Source organism: Vanellus vanellus (genome assembly GCF_965231255.1).
Source record: "Vanellus vanellus genome assembly, chromosome: 12".
NCBI lineage: Eukaryota > Metazoa > Chordata > Aves > Charadriiformes > Charadriidae > Vanellus > Vanellus vanellus.
Window position 1 is genome coordinate 28,156 of NC_138917.1, and position 18,516 is coordinate 46,671.

The 18,516-nt window shown below is 48.8% G+C and overlaps 2 protein-coding genes and 2 long non-coding RNA genes across 4 annotated transcripts in view; 1 reads left to right on the plus strand and 3 right to left on the minus strand.

Annotated features, from left to right (window-relative positions):
- Window positions 1-2,453: 2,453 nt before the first annotated feature.
- On the minus strand, window positions 2,454-4,805 carry LOC309676847. Its single transcript, XR_014269630.1, has 3 exons — window positions 4,658-4,805; window positions 3,073-3,131; window positions 2,454-2,606 (listed from the first exon to the last, which is right to left on the minus strand). It is a non-coding gene; the product is annotated as an uncharacterized lncRNA (long non-coding RNA).
- Window positions 4,806-7,126: 2,321 nt separating this feature from the next.
- LOC309676912 lies at window positions 7,127-9,260 on the minus strand. The gene is made up of 3 exons (XR_014269638.1): window positions 8,738-9,260; window positions 8,574-8,604; window positions 7,127-7,669 (listed from the first exon to the last, which is right to left on the minus strand). It is a non-coding gene; the product is annotated as an uncharacterized lncRNA (long non-coding RNA).
- Window positions 9,261-9,579: 319 nt separating this feature from the next.
- On the plus strand, window positions 9,580-14,330 carry PDCD5 (programmed cell death 5). Its single transcript, XM_082489188.1, has 6 exons — window positions 9,580-9,710; window positions 10,822-10,862; window positions 12,024-12,085; window positions 12,557-12,648; window positions 12,891-12,962; window positions 13,345-14,330. The coding sequence occupies exons 1-6, from the start codon at window positions 9,645-9,647 to the stop codon at window positions 13,390-13,392; spliced, it is 381 nt and encodes a 126-aa protein (XP_082345314.1). The 5' UTR covers window positions 9,580-9,644; the 3' UTR covers window positions 13,393-14,330.
- A 2,062-nt stretch (window positions 14,331-16,392) lies between these two features.
- The window catches only part of ANKRD27 (ankyrin repeat domain 27), a 37,671-nt gene continuing 35,547 nt past the window's right edge, over window positions 16,393-18,516 (minus strand). Inside the window, exon 28 of the mRNA XM_082489232.1 lies at window positions 16,393-18,196. Within this exon, the coding sequence (XP_082345358.1) occupies window positions 17,921-18,196 (276 nt within the window). The 3' untranslated portion in view covers window positions 16,393-17,920. The remainder of the gene's footprint in view (window positions 18,197-18,516) is intronic.

The following is an 18,516-nucleotide window of genomic DNA, read 5'->3' on the forward strand; positions in this document are numbered from 1 at the left end:
GACTGGAACTCTTCCGGTCAGTATTAAGACTAAGTGCCGCCTGCTGCCATTCTGAGCACGGCAGTAAACCCTCGGGCTGGCTCTGGGAAACCCCTCCTGCCTTCCTCACGGCGCTGCCGCGGGGACCTCCCCCTGCCAGGCTGCCGCACAGGGCTGGGCCGTGACCAGAATCGACGCGACCGACCCCCTCAAACAGCTACAGACCTCATGCCGCTGCTGCTGCTGCTGCACACCTTGCTGGGTCAGTACAGCCGAAAGGGAAGGGTAAAACTCCAAAGAGTGCAATGAACAAGAACGAACAAAGCTCAGTCCTTCACTCTACGCTGAAGAGGTGCACGTATGCTTAGAGATCTCGCGCTCTCTCTCTCTCTCTGCAATAAGAATGCTTATACTATAAAAGTATTTGACTTTCCTTTGGCACTAAATGAACTTGCCCAGCTGTCAATCCATACCATTAAACCATCCATCTCCAAAATACACAGCTATAATTTGACTCGGGGGAGGGGGGAGTTGGGTGCCGCACGGTTAGTGGGGACGTCTGGCCGGCTGCCCTGCCCAGGAGAGATGCTGCTGAACCGCCGGGGAAACGCGCTGCTGACAGCCAGACAGAAACCAAGAACTCCAGAGCGCTCCCTCTGAAGATTGGCAATAAAAAACCGCTAACATTCAACTGTCCCTTTTGAAACGTATCCTTTGTTTAAACATTTGGTTTTAAACATTTCCTTTCTTAAACGTTTAAATGTAACTTTTTTAAAAAACGGCCCTGTTTTTAAAGCTTTAGAACAAATACCTCATTGCCAAAGTACACCGAATACATTGTATGCTACAGCCATTTGGCAGCTGCAGTTTAAACAACGCAAGGACGTTTGTAAATTCTACAATTTTAACCATTTTTAAAGTTTAATTTAGGATAGAAAAATCAGCAAGATGAAAAAGCCCCCATAGGCTTTTACCGTGGGGGGGAGGGAGGGGAGGGGATCAAATCCCCGCTCCCGCAATCCATAAGGCCACCAAAAAGGACCGGCAGATGGACTGATGCTTTCGGCTGTGCTGAGTGCGCAGAGGAACGCGTGTTTATGATACCTCGCCTGGTACGACTGAGAACCCAACAAATTCAGAAGACGGGCTGTGGACTTTGGTTTTCTTAAAACAAACAAACAAACAAACAAAAAACCAAAACCAACCCCAAACAAACGGGGAAAAAAAAAAAAAAGAGAAAGAGAAAGAGTGCAAAGTCTCGTTGCCAAATAAGGCCATTAGGGAAGCAGTAGCTCACCAAAAACACATCGGGACCCGCTGTCACCACTTACAAGGCTGCCAGTGCTTCCTGGCAAAGCCCGGAAAACACGCAGAAGCCACCCTGCTTTGTCCCACTTTGTCCCTGTCTCTTCTCTGACCTCGACTGCTTTGCGTACAGAGGCTAGTATCTCAGTAAGGTTATCCAGGACTACTGGAAGCTATTTTAAAAACCTGTGGACTGAAAAAGCATAAAGCTTTTACCACGAAAACAAAGTCTCTTTCTTCGGAACACCTGAACCCTTGCGAACCCTTTCTTGCCTCTTTTAGTGCAACATTATTCTCACAGTGCCAGTTAACGGTAAGCACACAGAAAGAGATGATGCTTTCAGGCGGAGAAAATAAGCGGAGCGAAGCAAGCTTTGCATGGGCGCAACGTGCTCCGGAACACACCTTATTTTTAGTATTCGCGTTCAAATATTTCATCAAAAAACTACGGGAGGAGAGTCAGCACATCCTTTGCTTTCACTTCAAAGCCCCCACGACAAGGACCTTAGGAAAAACGCAGACGCCCATGGGAGACGTACCTGGTCCTGGCAGAGCACTCTGGATCCTTTCCGTGTGTCCCGTACCGTCACGGCAGAAGAAAGGGTGACCGCGGAGAAAGGCTGGCCGTTGACAACCTGCCGAGAGAGGAAAAAAACCCGTGAACGCAAAGCCAGGTAGGAATCTCAAGCTGCCTTCTTCCCTGAAGGTTTGCCCAGACGACAGCTGAGCGGAGGAAAAAGTACTTGGCATCACCTTTGGGACGCTTCCTGCTGCTGTTGTTGTTCTGCCTTCAGAAATCCTACTCGGAGCCAAGTTTTTCACTACCGGTCCAAGCGCTTCCCTTCCTGGTATCACCAGCACATTTACACAGGCAAGTCACTTCATTGCTCTGCTCAAATCAGCCAAAGGAAAGTTACAGCCCTGAGAGTGAAGTGCAAAAGGAGAGGTCAGGCAGCGAAAGGGCTCTGCAGGCTGCCACCGGGCAACACTGCGCTCTGCTTTGGAAACCACGCGCATGCCCCACACAAACCCACAACCCCCGCAAAAAAAAAAAAAAACCCAAAAAAAACAACAAACAACAAACCAAAAACTCCCAGCCCTGAGGGAGCTGGGGGGAAAGGAGTGAAAGGGAACCGCACGGTTAAGTGACATTTGGCCGTAACACTGAGCGTGTACTTCAGCGGCTCTCCGAGCCTACCCCTCAATCTGCGCAACGACCAGTCCTTTTCTGGAAGGACAAGCTTCTCAGACTTAAAAACCCTAGATCGGAGGCTCCACGCAACAGAAGGTGGGTTGAGCCACAGGACAACATGCCATCAACACTGAAAGATAAAAAAAAGTTGAGTAAAAACCAAGCAAAACATCAGTTTCCATCGCATTTCATTCATTCCGTTTCCACTGGCACCTAGGTGCTCCAAAATTAACCACGCTCGCGCCACAGACTCCTAACGATTCAGTTACGCAGGGAAGGAGAAAAGGCTATTTCCAACTTGCCCATAAAAGTAGCATGAACAAACAGAAGGGAAACACCGGACCCTAAAGAAGGTATTGGGCAGCTCTTAATTTAGGCGAGAGGAAAGGTGGCTCTTTCACCTCAAAGGAAGACATTCCTAACTACCCAGGCACCAGTCCGGGAAGGAGGCGCGCTCTGTTCACTGCAGTCCTGCATCCGCTTTTCTGCGCTGGCAGCAAATTTGCCCTTTCTGCCCGTTTGAAGTGGAGTACCCGGAGCGACCCTGAACTTGCAAACGTGTCTCCCCGCTCCCCCAGCCCCACGCCTGCCATTACCTGAGCAGCTGGCGGAATCAATCCCGCAGGATTTTCTTCCCGGGACGCACAAGGGGACGCTGGGAAAAGAGGAGGCGAGAAATGACCCTCTTTGTCACAGCCAGACAACGGGCACAAGCCGGGGGACCCCCACCCCACCTCTGCCCTCGGGAGCGGGGCCCAGACAGGTGCTTGGCGGGGATTTAACCCCCCCGGCAAGAGGCCGGGCTCCCCGCCGGCAGAAGCACCGCTTGCCTCCCCTCTGCTCGCAGCTCCTCGCTTGGGACAGCCCAGCCTGCACCCGGCCGCTCTACAGCCCTGCGGGAAGTGCAGTTTGGCCAGCGGCTGCTCCAGCCAACACACGCTCCGGCTAATTGCAGCTCCTGCTCGTTACCGCTGCCGGCAGTCTTGCCTCTGGCTAATGCGTGCTCCGGACAGAGGACACCCCATCTCCCTCCAGCTCCTGCTTGCCAAGCTCTGGCTAATTGAAGCCCCGGCTCTGCACTGAAGCTCCAGCTGATTTCAACTCCTTCTTCCCAGCTCCACCTACTTGCAATAGCCTGGGCTGTTGACGGGGTCGTCAACCAATCAGCGTCCTGACTTGAGTGTTAGGGTTAAACACCATGGCTTTACACAGTATAAATATCAATAAGTTGCTATGATTAATCGTTTAATATCTATGCTCAGCAATGTCCAAAGAAGAGCTAGATTCAAAGAGGAGAGGCGTGCCAGGTCTGAAAAGCGCCTTTCCCCCCGAGAGACATGGAGTTCAGTCAGCTGCGTGCCAGCCTCCTGAACTCGGGGGTCCCATGGCACCAGACCCCCACCTGCGGGGAGGGTCCACGCACCTTGCCCACCCCCTGCTTTTCCCCGCAGCACCCAACGCCTCCCAACTCCTCTCTGCCTCCCCCCCCCCCGGCCCCTGCAAAACCAGCCAGGCTGGAGTCTGCTCTTAACCCCCAAACCCGCTCGTTTAGTGCCCCTTTCTGAGCTCATAACCTCAGCTGCTGGGCCCCTTCTCGAGCCCCAAAAACGCAGGACTGCACCCCTGCTCCTCAGCCCAAAGCCACACAACTCCGCCTGTTTCTGCACCCCAAAACCAGCCCCGGGAGCCTGCTTTCCAGCCCTCGGGGCAGAAGACCTGCTCTCTGTTTCGGGCCCCGAAGCGGCTCACCCCCTCTGCTTCCTCACCCCCTCGGCAGTCCCCGCGGGCCACGCTGAGGGCCAGCCCGAGCGCAGCCACCCCACAGCCCGCCACCCCCAGGGCCCACAGACACTTTTGGGGAGCGCTGGGCAAGTGCGGAGGGCCCGACCCCACCGCGCTGCGGGGAAGCGCCGGCACGGCCCGGGCGCCGCTTCACTATCGCTCTTTGGGCCTTTATTTCTCCGGCACCGCCAGCCCCGCACCCCAAACTCCCCAGGCCCAAGGCACCCCGCGGGGAGCCGGGCCCAGCCAGCCCCGCTCCGAGCCTACAGTGCCCCCCCTCAAGCCCCCCGTTCAGCGCCCCTTCCCCCCCCCGTGACCCCTCAGGGCCCTCTACAGCCCCCCCGCCATGTTCCCTCGGCCCCCCGCCCCCCGCATCGTCGCCCACCGCCCCCCGCTCACCTTGACGCGCTCCAGCTGCCTCAACGGCTGTCTCACGGCTGCCTCGCGGCGAGCCCGCGGGCCGAGCCGGGCCGGGCCGGCACTGGACCCGCACGCCGGGCTGCGCTTTCCCCCCGCTCCGCTCCGCTTTCGAACTGGGCGCCATTTTCCCCCGGCCCCCTCGGCTTCCGGAGCGTCCCGGCCCGCCCTCGCCGCGCGCCCATTGGCCGTCGCCCACACCCCTCTTTGGGAGAACCCGCTCCATTGGCTCGGCGTTGCCGTCAGTCCCCGCCGCGCCCCACCTCGGCGAGGCAATTCGGCCAATCGGAGCGTGGCTCCCGCGCTGTGATTGGCCCGCACTCCCGCCCATCAGCCCGGGAGCGGTTGCCATGGTGACGCGGCGGCGGCGCGGGGCCGTTGCCGGGGCGACGGGCAGGTGCGGCCGCGCCTGCGCGGCGCGGAGTGGGGGGCGGATTTACCAAACCCGCGGCTTTTTCTTCTTCAAAACCGGATCGGTTTGTGTGCGACGGCACAAAATAAAACCGTCGCGCCTTCTTCCCCTCTTGCCTTCCGTCAGCTCTCGGGTAACGCCCGGGGGCTACCCGGAGCCGGCTCGGCTCCAGCGGAGCGGCAGCCCGCCGCAGGCGGCGGCTTGAAGCCCCCGCCCCGCAAGCGCCGGGCGGCCGGCGGGCGGGAGACACCCCCGCACGCGCCGAAGGAGCCCGCTCGTCTCCCCGGTGGCCCTGGCCCTCCCCCGCCGCCGGGGGCGGCGCCCGGCAACGGCCCGTGCGGGACCGGCGCTGCAGGGCGGGGCCGAGGCGGGCGGGGAAGAGGGGCCGAGACGGGGAGGCGGGGGGGAAGACGGCAGGCAGCCGGGGCCGAGGGCTAGTGGCGAGGCGGGGCCGGGACGAGCGGGGAGGCGGGGCCGAGGAGGACGGGAGGCGCGGCAGAGGCCGGGAAGGAGGCAGGACCCACGAGAGCGCTGTACTGCGCGGGCGCGGCCGCCCGGCTGCAGTACCGACTTGCGGCCGCCAGGCGGCAGATGCGAGCGCAGACCATCACGCCGTAGCGCGCATGCGCCGATCCCCGGCCGCAGTACCGGCGTTCGGTCGCACGGTGGCGGCAGCGAGCGCGCGGCAGTTCGCTGTCCTGCGCACGCGCGCCCCTCGCACCATCGCGCTGTACTGCGGATGAGCGGCTCCCCGGGTGCAGGACCGGCTTTTGGTCGCCTGGTGGCAGAAGCGAGCGCAGACGCGAGCGCAGACGCGCGCCGTACCGCGCATGCGCGCATCCCCGCTGCAGGGGCGGGGGAGCCGGGGGCCGAGCAGGGCTGGGCGGGGCCAGCGAGGCGGGGCCGGGGCGGGAGGCGGGGCTCCGGCAGAGGTCAGCCAAGCGTGGGAGGCGGGGCCCAGGGGACGGGAGGCGGGGCCGAGGAGGGGTGGCAGGTGGGGCAGCGCGGGGAGGCGGGGCCTATGGCAACCGGGGGCGGGGAGGGGGCGTGGCCGAGGAGGACTACACCCCCCCCCTACAACCCCAAAAGTACTTGGCATCGCCTTTGGGACGCTTCTTGGGGCAGGCCACGAGAGCTCTTGCATTTTTCAGACCACCCTGCCTTTCGTTGACTCACCGGCAGCTTCAGTTGCACTAGAGCCACCTTCCCGGCTGCACGCAGGTGACAGACACGGACAGGCGCGTTTTCTCAAGCCTACGTACAGCCAAGGTTTCCTCACCCTAGACGGCCCAAGGTGAACATTTTTGTTCAAGGGTACAGCAACCCACCGGCCGGCCCGCTGAACCGCCTCCTGCCAAAAAGGCAACGATTTCTTCCAGGCTCTTTCTCCAGACGGTCACGAGCTTTTAAAACTGCCATTGAGCCATCAGACCTGCGCAGGGTCCCTGCCAGCTTTCGACTGCCCTCCGCCTTCTCTGCCGTCTCCCAAAAGCAGGAGTACGGCACGCGCCCAGACCCCAGCGCAACCCTGCCGGTGCCCACGCGCACCTCGCTCTTTGCACGAGGAGCACCCGAGCACCCCTGCGAGCGCAGCCGCACGCGCAGGATCAGCTTCACCTACGCTGATTTCAGCGGATGCCATTGCTGAAGCTTTAAACCGAAAACCGCCTCCTGACACTCGGCCACAGCAGAAGTCATCCATAACGAGAACTCCACAAACACGCAGCAACGCAAATTGCAAACCCGCGGCAGCAGCTTCAGAGCTATTCAGACCAGGAACAAGGGAGAAAAATAAAACAGCTTCATCTCGCGCACACAGGAAAGCCGCAGACAGAGAAGAGGGTCTGCCTGTTTTCTGTCAGGGCTGAGAACGCTTTCTCCTTCCCTTCCGGAACCCCTCTGTTAGGTCTAAACATCTGTTATGCTTTGAGAGACCCGTAACAACTTCTTGCCGTTTAGACAATTGTTCTATCACCCGATGACCCCTCCCCACCCGGGAAAGGGCATCGGGAAAAAACAAGGAAACCCGGGGGGGCGAAGTATGAACAGATTTAATAGAGTAGGATTCCACAAACAACATTAATAGCACTAAAGAACCAATATTGATCCCGATACCCATACAGAATACGCAAAGATTATACTCAGCCCATTCTATCCGTAGGAAGCTGTGCACTCCCAGCAGCGGACAGCAAACGTCGGACACTGCGAGCGCTACGACGGCAGGAGGAGGGGAAGGCCTCGGGGGTCCGGCACCAGGGCACGAAGTTCTTGGGATCGCAGCCATCAAGGGAGAGAGCGAGCTTCGCAGCAAACTTTCTAATTTATAGGGAATGCGACGCTGATGGTACGAAATAATCCTGTTGGCCGGCTTGGGTCAAGTGCCCGGCTCTCGCTCCTCCTCATCCCTGCACCTGGATTCCTCATCCCTGCACCTGCACCAAGTATTAGTAGAGAAATTAGTCCCGTGTAGCTCAAACCAGGACAATATCGCAGCACCACCGTGCAAATTACTTTGCCCTTTAACACAACACCGGGGCAGGGGGAGGTCTACTGAGCGTCGCCAGACCCGTACGGCGAGACACCTGAAACACAAAAAGCCCCAATTATATTTCAGCAGATTAACAAAGAGCACAGAAGCATGTAGCATGTGCAGATTTTTTTAATGAACCTAACTCTCCTTTTTTGCTTTCTGAATCTCATACTGTAATTGACAATAACTACAACGATACTTTCTCAAAACATAAAAAATCATCAACTACTAGATCACCGCTAATAAACTCATTTAAAACAACTTATTAAGACATAACCTTTACGCAAATAATATGCAATCAAACATGCAACACAATTATCTATAAAGCTAGATGAAGTATTAGGATTACTGCAGCTTTCTCTGACTGAAGCAAAGAATATGGTGGAACAATGAAGCATGAATTTACAGCAGCAGAGGTGTACGATATAGATTAAACCCTCATCTGTGAGAACATACTGCACAGTAAAAAAGCCAATTTTTTTTTTGTTTTCTGGTTTATGGCACGATGAGGAAGAAATACTCTTTTGTAGAACTAGGGCTCCCTCTGCTGCTAACATGGAAGTAAAACCCCAAACCTTCCTTGAAATCCACTGAAAACGTGCTCCTGAAATAGCCTGAGAAGCATGTTTATACCGTGATAAACTTAAAATCGGGGTCTATCTGGATGGATGCAAAGTTTTTGAGTAGGAACGACAGGGTCTCAAGTCAGAGCTTGCAGAAATATCAGTCGATGTTATACATGGGGGAAGCTTAACCAAATCTTGCCCCCCTCCTTTTTTTTGAGGAAATCAGAGGACCTATAGGAGATACACAGCCAGTGCCACCGATCCAAGGTCAGTGGCTACAATAACAACAGCAGACTACAATGATACAGACAAATGGAAATACGAAACTGTCACGGTTTGAAAAAAAACACCCACCACAACTTATTATCCTTTAGACAATTATTCTCTCACCTGATGCTCCCTCCCCACCTGGGAAGGGGAACTGGAAAAAAAACAAGGAAACCTGAGGGTTGAAATATAAACAGATTTTATAGACTAAGACTAGATGATTAACATTAGTAACACTAAAGAAGCAATACTGATCCCGATAACAACATAAAATACACAAGGATTACCCTCAGCCCCTTCTATCTGTAGAAGCGGCGCACTCCCCGCAGGGGACAGCAAATGTGGGGGACACTGCGAGTGCTGCGGCGTTGGCAGGAAGGGAAGGCCTCGGGGGTCCGGCACCAGGGCACGAAGTTCTCGGGATCACAGCCATCAAGGGAGAGAGAGAGCTTTGCAGCAAACTTTCTAATTTATAGGGAATGCGACGCTGATGGTACGAAATAATCCCGTTGGCCGGCTTGGGTCAAGTGCCCGGCTCTCGCTCCTCCTCATCCCTGCACCTGGATTCCTCATCCCTGCACCTGGCAAGCTCGAAAACACCGAGACCTTGAAACCCACAACACCATAGCTGCCTAGAAAGCAAATATTTTCACAAGCTCAGACACCAGTCTTCTAGAACTGCGGTGTTTTCACAGGAATTAGAAGAGAAATTAGTGCTGTGTCGCCCAAACCAGGACAGCCCCCCCCGATTTCTGCCTCGCTCCTCGGCGTTCCTGGTGCCCGCCCACCCCCGACCGAAGGCCACGCTCCTTTGGCCACCGCCTGCCACTCGCCCATCTGCAAAAACAAAACACGGACCCGTTTGCTGCGCACTTCACCCGTGAGAGAACGGCCCTCCGCTCGCCCGCTCCGCTCCGCTCCAATTCCATCCCGGCACGGAAGAGGCGGGCGGGCAGCGCCGCGAGCTCCTGCGTGGCGCAGGGCTGAGGGGAGCCGGGGGGAAGCCACCCAGGCCCCGGGGGAGGGCTCGCCGCCACCGCTGTCCCTTGGCCCCGCCGTGCGGGCGGCTGCGCCCTAAGGCGAGGCCGGTCGGCGGGGCAACCCCGGGTCCGCGCTGGCCCGCGGGGCGGTAGCCCGGCAGCCGCTGGCGCGTCAGCGCAGGCGCAGGGCGGGCGCCGCGGCCGCCCCTCAGCCATGGCGGACGAGGAGCTGGAGGCGCTGCGGCAGCAGCGTCTGGCCGAGCTACAGGCCAAGCACGGGGTAAGGCGCGGGGGCACCCGCCCTGCCGCCCCCCCTCGGGCACTGCCCCGCTCCCTACCGCCGGGCCGGGGGGCGGCGGGCGCTCGCGGGGGGGCGGCGGAGCCTCTCCCTCCGCCCGGGCCTCTCTCGGGCGTGCATGGCGGCCGCCGCTCGGGAGCGTAGGAGGGGGAACGGCGGGGAGGAGGGGGCGCGCCTTGAGGGGGCCTCTCCGTGAATAAAGGCTTCGGCTCGGGGCCGGGGGGGGCCGCGGGGAGCGGCCTGGCCGTGCCCGGTGCTTTGGCTGGAGACGTCGCCGATTGCGGCCTCGGTGACGGGGAGGGGGGGCCCTTGGGGCCCGCTGGCTGCCCTGGCCGGTTCAGCGCATCACCGTGTCTCCTCTTTTTCCGTGACGCCTGCGGTCTCACGGATTCCCACCGTCACTCCTTCCAGGGGTCTCTGCTTTCAGAGCTGAAGTCCATCAGTCTGTGCCGTTGTTCCTCTGAAGCCATCTTTCAAACCTGCGGTCAGCCTCGTGTCCTCCCTCTGTGTGGTTTCCCGTTCTGCTTTCACACTTTGAAATGTTACTTATAAAATTTGAGGTGCAGATTCAACATAAAGTTCGGTTTTTTTCCTCTTTTATTGTTACTTGCTTCTGAATAGTCATCTCAGATGCCTATATTGGTCCCAAGATACCATGCTAGGATGGTATTTTCTTGATAAATATTGATAATTGATAAATAATTGATAAATACAAAGTGTTACATTGAATTTCATTTGTCCTTGGCCTGCTTGAATGGGTTTAAAATGCTTTTGTCTGTTTTCTGGGGTTTAGGAAAGTTAATTATCCTAGGCCTGACGGGAAGGCCTTTTCACGTCCAAACCTACAGCAATCTCTGGATAGATCCAGTAGCACTCATCACCGCACCAGTTTACATTACTGCTTTGTGAGGAAAGCATAGTATGGCTCATTTATTTGCTAGGGCAGCAGATTCTTATTTTCAGGATCTCGTCCATGGTCAGGCAGGTTTCGCATGCAGGTTTAGCTTACATTGATTCTGCTGGAACGCTTAAACTTACTATCCGATGTGGAATGTTTTTGGATGATTGTATTTATTCTGATCTCATTCTTTAGGATCCTTCCGGTGATCCATCGCAACAGGAAGCAAAACAGAGGTATAAATGAGAACTATTGGCTTTTGGTCTTACATGTAATTGTTTTGAAGTATTTGCTTTTTATATTTTTACGAGTATTCAATCTTCTTGGAATACTCACCTGATTTTTTTGTTGTTGTTGGAAAAATCACTAACAAAGAAGCTGAAATGTCAAAGAGTTAATCTAAGCATGGCTCCCAAGCCACCACTATATTGGATGATCTACAACAGGCAGTTTGAACCCTGACTGGGGCGAGAGGGTGTGGAGGAAAACAGCAGTAGCAGCTCATTTTCACTTTGGTACTCAGCTGAGGGCAATCATCTCATGACGTTTAGTGATACAATAGGATGTTTTGGGGAAGCATCATCACTCCCACTGTCATCTGCTTCTGGAAGTCAGAAACCTTGGCTTTTCAGGGTTTGTCATAAGAAAATCTTGAAGGCTGGCAGAGCTCTTCCCAAACGAGAGTTTTGTCTGAGCGATGAGTTTGGGTTTGGCTCTGTTAGTGCAATGGGAACATGCCTTCTTAGTCAGTTTGATTTTTCTGGGACATCTGTTGCTGTTAAAAATACGAAACAAAACAATTCATGTCAGAGCTTAGTGCAGAAACAGCATTTAGTATTTGCACCAAGTAGAAAATTGAAAACAAGTGTTTGAAGACTAGGCTTTGCACACAGTCAGAGTTTGTATTAACTGAAATGCATAAACTAAAATGCCAGTTTTGCAAATACTTAGTCAAATACTGTAAGTATATGAAGACTTACTGAAAAATTCTAAATAAATAATGAGGTTTGTTCTGTATTGCAATTGCATGGGCTATTCCTTATGTCTGCTCTACCATACACTTGCCTTTGGTGAAATCCCACATGGAACTGAATGCATTATCTTTACAGTGGGTAGCATGGCTTTTAAGATGTATTAATAAACAGTAAAAAGGTGTAAGTAGTAAACTCTCTTGATTTCTTGGGTTTCTTTGTTGTCAGCTATGTAACTTTGTCAACGTACATAGAGCTACTCATGACAGAAAATGCTGTAAAAGAAATCGTGTAAATGTAAGGTTTGAAGTGACCTCAAGAAGTCACTTACATGGATCGAAAGTCTTCCACAGTTTGCTGGTTTGTGAATATTATCTTAGGTATTTGAAATCCCACTTTTAATGTGTGGCTCATTTTTCATTACAGGGAAGCAGAGATAAGAAATACTATTTTAGCTCAAGTTCTCGATCAAGCGGCTCGTGCAAGATGTAAGTATCCAAGTAACTTTCTAATAAAAAAAATTCTCATCTAGTGCACTCCAGTGCTGCTCAAATCAAGCACGTATGTGCTTGTGTAGAGGCCAGACTAGAAAAATACTGTTGGTGATGGGAAGATAAAACTATTACAGCTTTTCAGTTGGTGGTATCAGTGATTGGAGGGGAGGGGTTAACTGGCATCTGAATGATGTTAGTTAATCAAAATATTTTTTTTTAATTAATAGTAGGAATTTTAGTGAGAGTCAAAATTGGTTACTCCAATTAAGAACAAATACTTAAAAGTAAGAAATATAACTATCTTGTATCTTTATTTTACATACATGAAAATGCCTTTTTCAATTTATTTCATGACCCTGGCATAAAGACGACCGTTTCATAGGGACATTGTCACTTTTTAGTTACTAGTGAAGGTATCTGAGTATGGTTTAAAACAACATGAACAGAGCCTGTTTTTTGTTCCAGTAAGCAATTTAGCACTTGTGAAACCAGACAAAGCAAAAGCAGTAGAGAATTATCTTATACAGATGGCAAGATTTGGACAGCTAGCTGGAAAGGTGAGTTATGTTTTCCTAATTCTTTCTTGCGTATATTAATTTTCAAACTTAATTCACTCTACAAAAAATGGATGTTTTTAACATCTGTCAGTTACATAACCAAAAAAGGCAATTGAGAGCTTCTAAATATTATTATGTAATTCCATCAAACACCTTTTATAAGAAGGGAAAATGTGATTCAGTTTTTTGATACTATGCATCTCGCAGAATGTGTTTATGCGGCTTTTCTTTTGCATTCCTAGGTATCAGAACAGGGTTTGATAGAAATACTTGAAAAAGTGAGTCAGCAAACGGAAAAGAAAACAACAGTAAAGGTAAGCTCTGTTTCCTAAATGTAATTTTGTTCTTAAACAGAGCAGAAAAATTGCACGTCAGACCGTTTCAGTTCAGGGTAGAACTTAACTTTGTATTTAATACCTCTTTTAACACCTGCACTGGTAAGTGCTGGGATTAATCACAGCTGTCCTTATCGATAGTAAAATTTGCAGATGCTGTCACTGGGATATCGGTGTTCTGTTGTGAGCAAGACTACCCTGTGCCTGCCCTGTACCGTTGTGCCGGGGGGTGGGGTGGTTGATGGGGTGAACGCTCTGCTCCCGTGTAATGTATTCATTGTCAAATGCGTGGAGATTGAAAGGCTTGCTGTGTTGGATTTACCGTGACCCTTCTGTTTTCACGTCACGTATTTCATTGTAGTTCAACAGAAGGAAAGTATTGGATTCTGATGAAGAGGATGATTATTAATACTACTGTAAGACTGGCTGCCAAACAAAAGGCCTGGAGAAAGGCAGCACACTGTCATCAGGCAGAACGCAAGATCTGAAAATGTTTACGCTTCTTTACTTTTTTTTTATATATAAAAAGGCAAACAAATGAACTTGTAAAATAAATCCGAGAAGGGGATTTTATAACATAAATTTTTGTAGTGTAAGAGGCTGAGCAGTGGGATTGCCCCTGCTTCATTAGCATGAACATTTTGTTGCCCCTTACTCGGTGTGTAAGCTATGCTCTCAGTAACTGCACACACTTAACTTGCTGCTGTTGGAGATACTATAACAGGAGGAGTTGTTAAGCGTAAAGCTGGCAACAGCCACTCTCTCCAGGAGTGTACAGACTTATCTCCAGGCTCTAAATCACAGAAGTGTTAGGAACCAGGTTTCCTGTGCCCCTGAAGGAAGTCTGTCCAGCAGCTCACTGGCTCTCAAGTCCTTACTGGCAATTTTTAAAATAAAGGGAAGGTATCAAAGCAGTGTTTGGATCAGAGGACTTCATGTCAGGCGGTCTGTGTAAAGAAACTAACCAGCATACAATTGAACTCTTCCCCTATGAAATAAATCAACCTGTCTCAAAACGAGCAAGTTAACTGTGTAATACAGCACTGTTCAAACACTTGGTATCGTTATATTCTTAAAACTACCTCCACTTTTATCAAATGGCTGGAGTGTTTCTTACCTTGAAAAAAGACCGTTTTCCTAAACTTTCTGCAACTCCTGCATGCATAAAGTAAAACTGAACTTGTGCTACACGTTTATTCAAAAATATGGTTATGGAAATTAGTAGGATAAATACTGTAATGTGCTGATAAACACTCTACCATTACAAAACCCTGTTCTGACAGAACAGGAATGTGTATGATCCCAACTGCAGTGTTTTTTGGAACAGAATAAAATTGTTTAAAGTGAGCACTAGTGGGTGTTTTTCATCTCGTGTGAATGTGGTTAAAAAGTATTTAAACAGTTCTTACTTTTGTTTCATTTGGACTAGACTGGGCATTTTGCTTGTCCACGTTTGTAATTAGGATTCCTTAACTTTAGGAATATTGTGGGTGTATGCTAAATTTCTTTAGACTAATGACCCTTTGCCAGCGTGAAGAGTTTCAAGCCAAGGTGTGCTGATAGGTAGTTTAAAAATTTTCCCGTTCGGGCCACAGATACATCCTAAGCATCCATGCTTCATATTCCCATTCCTAAGTTTATGATATTCTGCTTAGAACAACATAAGCTTTATTGCCTTGCTGTTCCAGAATCTCGGCTGTCAAAATGCGCAGTAATGCTTTGGATTTATTTTACCTTACAACCTTTTGGAGATTAAGACTGGAGAGTACAGTAACATGCTTTGCAGACGAATCGCAAGTGTCACGAAGCGGACTTCAGCCTATTCGCACTACAGGTTGCTAGGAGAAGCTTCCAGGGATACTCCCTTCAAATCCTATTCCAGTTTAGCCTTTGATCATCCTATCTTGGAATATTAAGGTATTTTTCAATTACAAGCTTGCTTAAGCATGTCAAAGGATTCTCACGAATTATTTAATTTACCTAAATAGTTTGTTAGTTATAATTTTTATTTCATTTAGATTCTAGTGGAACTGTCTGGCATTTAAGTGCTGGTTTTTTATATACATATGCTATGCATCCAAAATGCCTGGAAATAAGCTTTATCCTAGGCTGAACGCTGAATAAAACCGAAGCGTGGCTTGGTCGCTTACGTAGCCTCAGGTTCACAAAGACAACTGTTCTGTAACAGAATAGAAAACTCACGTTAATTCTAATAAATTTGTACTTTTTCTATAAAACTCTAAAGAAAAAACATATGCTCCTGTTAGAGGTCTTAAAATACCAATTTTGTTAAAGAATACAGTAGGCAATATGCACCAAGTCTGCATTAAGTTGCCTTAGGGTTTTTTTCCAGCAAATTTTATATTTCATTGGGGGGGGGGGGGGGTGTCTATTTCAAAGGCAAGAGCTACTTTAACGCTTGGCCAATAAGAGTAAAATTAACCAATAATTACATAACCATTCATACCGGAGCTGAAACTTCGAGTGTTGCAGCTGTTTCATCACTTGCATAGACTACAGCAAATTACTTTATGCTTAAAATACGTGTGGAACAAGCTGTTTTCCCTAACCTGTTGTATTCAAAACTTGGTTTTAATAGAAAAAAAAACCAAGCAAAAAACCCTAAATTCAGAGTTCACATCCTCTGATACTTATCTCTAACCCTTTTCAAAGTTATTTAATAAGTTATCTTAAAACCTGTTTCCAAAGCTATTCAACCACACTATGCTTATTATTAAGAAAAAAGACTTGATGCTGAACTTCGTGTCATTGTACTAACTCCTGTTTGGTAGTTAACAGCAGTATATTCTGTACTTGCACTCTGTAGCATAGTATCACCGGTATTAAAAAGCTAATAAACTGATTTTTGTCATCCATATTGTCAAGAAGTCTTAAGACAAGAATCATATAGTTAAAATGCGTAGTATAATAAAACACAAGCAAAATTTTCAGTATGTAGTTTGGAAATCAGATCTATGAAAGTTTACTTGTATCTTAAACTTTCTAAGTAATACGTAGGTAATTTTTGCTACAAGTAAGGATAAGTGACTTGCTCCAGGGTCATCTTTATAGTGTCAAAAGAAAAAAAAACCTAGTTCATCTCTCTTTCCTCTTGGTCTCCTGGCTTGTAATAGCTGAACATCCATCCTACCCTTTTTTTTTTTTAATGGAAATGTAGAGCTAGAGAAGGAAGCTATGTGAAAACATTCGGTTTCAGTAATGACTCAATATTGTACACCTCTATGCCTTAAATCCAAAACCACACAAGCTAATAATAGTAATCCATGAGTGTAGGAGGGAAGAAGGTGATGTGAGAGTAAATTCCAACAGATCCCTCAATTTGCACATAGACACCAGGTGAAGTCTTCAAATGTCTACAAAAATAAAAGCAAAGAAATCTGCATAAAAGACTCCATGCTTTTAAAAAAACACTCAAAGAAAACAACATTTTCAAGAGTTATTTTACTATTTTTTTCTTTCCATCGTTTGGCACAAATCCAAGGCACGTTAGAAAATCAGATGAACTCATAAATTATTAGAAAAATAAACACACGACCCTCATCTCTAAATGTCCCTATGTGCACTTTCCTGCACATTTTACCTCTTAGATTAAAAAGTTATTTGAAAAAAATCACACCACCAGTATGTCTTCCGGCTTTGTACTTTGCCAAGCAGTTTACTAATACCACAGTTAAAAGAAACAGAATTATTCATACGAATAGTTTATGAAATAAAGTGCAAGCTGGATGTGATGAGCCCAGAATAAACAATACTGCACTTAGAAACCTGGCTTGTGCTATTCACACATTCTCTTACCATAACCGGAACAGAAACTGAAGTCCAAATCTAAGCAGCCATCTCATAGTTACTTGTGAGCTTTCAGTTCTTCAGCGATCACCTCTAGGAATGAGGTAGTATTTGGCCTATTCCAACACATCCTTACCGACGTGAGAAGTACCTTTCAGCATTGGAAATCCGCCTGTCTAAAGAGCAGTCTGGAGCCGGTTTCTAAGCAGCAGTTTTGTCTGCAGATGTTGCCCAGCTTCAGAATCATGAATATTTGTGCGTTCTTGCATGACTTGCTTTAGAGGAAGGACAAAAAACCCCCAAACAACTTAAAACAAATTTGTGTGTCCTCATACATGCTTGCTTCTGCGTATTTTTTTTTATTAGGCTGTGAACAGTGAGTCCAAAGTTTAGCTTTGTCAAGGGCTCTCTTTTTCCCACTTTTTCCCACTATCTTGGCTCCTGCATAAGAACCTAATCTTGCAGATCCAATGCAGGGGACCACTGCAAAGACAACAAGGATTACATCCCTTCACATTAATAGCACGTATAAATTTCTAATGTGGCATCACAGATGTTATAGACTATTGTTTTCCCAGCTACTGAACTATACGGAAATATATACTATAACGGTTTGTAGCATTACAATAAAAATAGAGACATTTCAATTACCTCTGGCAATAAATACCTTATTATCCAATATATCTTTATATATATAAATATATATATATTTATATATACTTACTCCGATGTAGCGATAAAAACTGAAGATGCAAAAATTATTCAAAGACTTTTAAAAACAAAGTGGGTGTCTGAAAAATACAATACAGGGTTTGGTTTGGTTTACTGTTACATATAATTTTTTAATAAGTGCTAAGTAGAATAGGAAAGTAATTTTGCTGTCTACATCTCAGCAGATCCCTGTTTGTTGAGATCAGTAATAACCTGGCTGCATAGTTCCCTCCAACATAAACAGGGGATTCAGTCTTCGAAAGTGCTCGGAACATTCTGTTTCTGCCGAAGAGTCATCCTTGTATGCTGTTCGAGGGCAGGCTGGCAAGCATCGCTGAATTCTCCCATCACAGCGAAGGGTTCTTGGCATCAACAACACCTAGTTCCTCAGCTTTTGACATCAAATTCGCACTTCCTTGTCAATGTTTTGAAAGCAAGTCATCACAGCAGTCTCTTGATTGTGAAATGCTCGGATTTCTAGGGCTGGATAAACTATTATTGCTGACATTCTCTGCTGAAAGTGGCACATTAACAGTGTGTCTTCGGTGCATTAATCTACTCCTGTGAGGAACTTCTATCGTGTCACCTTGTTTCACAAACTCACCACTGCATCCTGTGTCAATAATCTTAATTTTGCTCTGGTCCAGCGTTTCAACAGACTTTAACTTGGTTTTATCAAAGCTTTTAATAGCTAACTGTGAGGACAGAAAAATGGCACATTAAAAGCACTGTCTACTTTCGTCATTACGAAGAAGTAATACAACTATAGTGTTTCTTGAATGCAATTATCACATTAATTTCATGGTATTCTTTATACTGAGAACACAGCCAAGGATTAAAAATAGCATACTTTGTAGGACAGCAATTCTATTTGGTGTACAAATGAGAAAACAAGAAGAGGTCAACCTGCCCCAGGCCACACACAAATCAGTACCAGAACTGAAAAGATAATGAAAGCATTCCAAAACTTGTTTTCACTGCACTATCCCAGTATCACCCTAGGTCCTTCTAAACA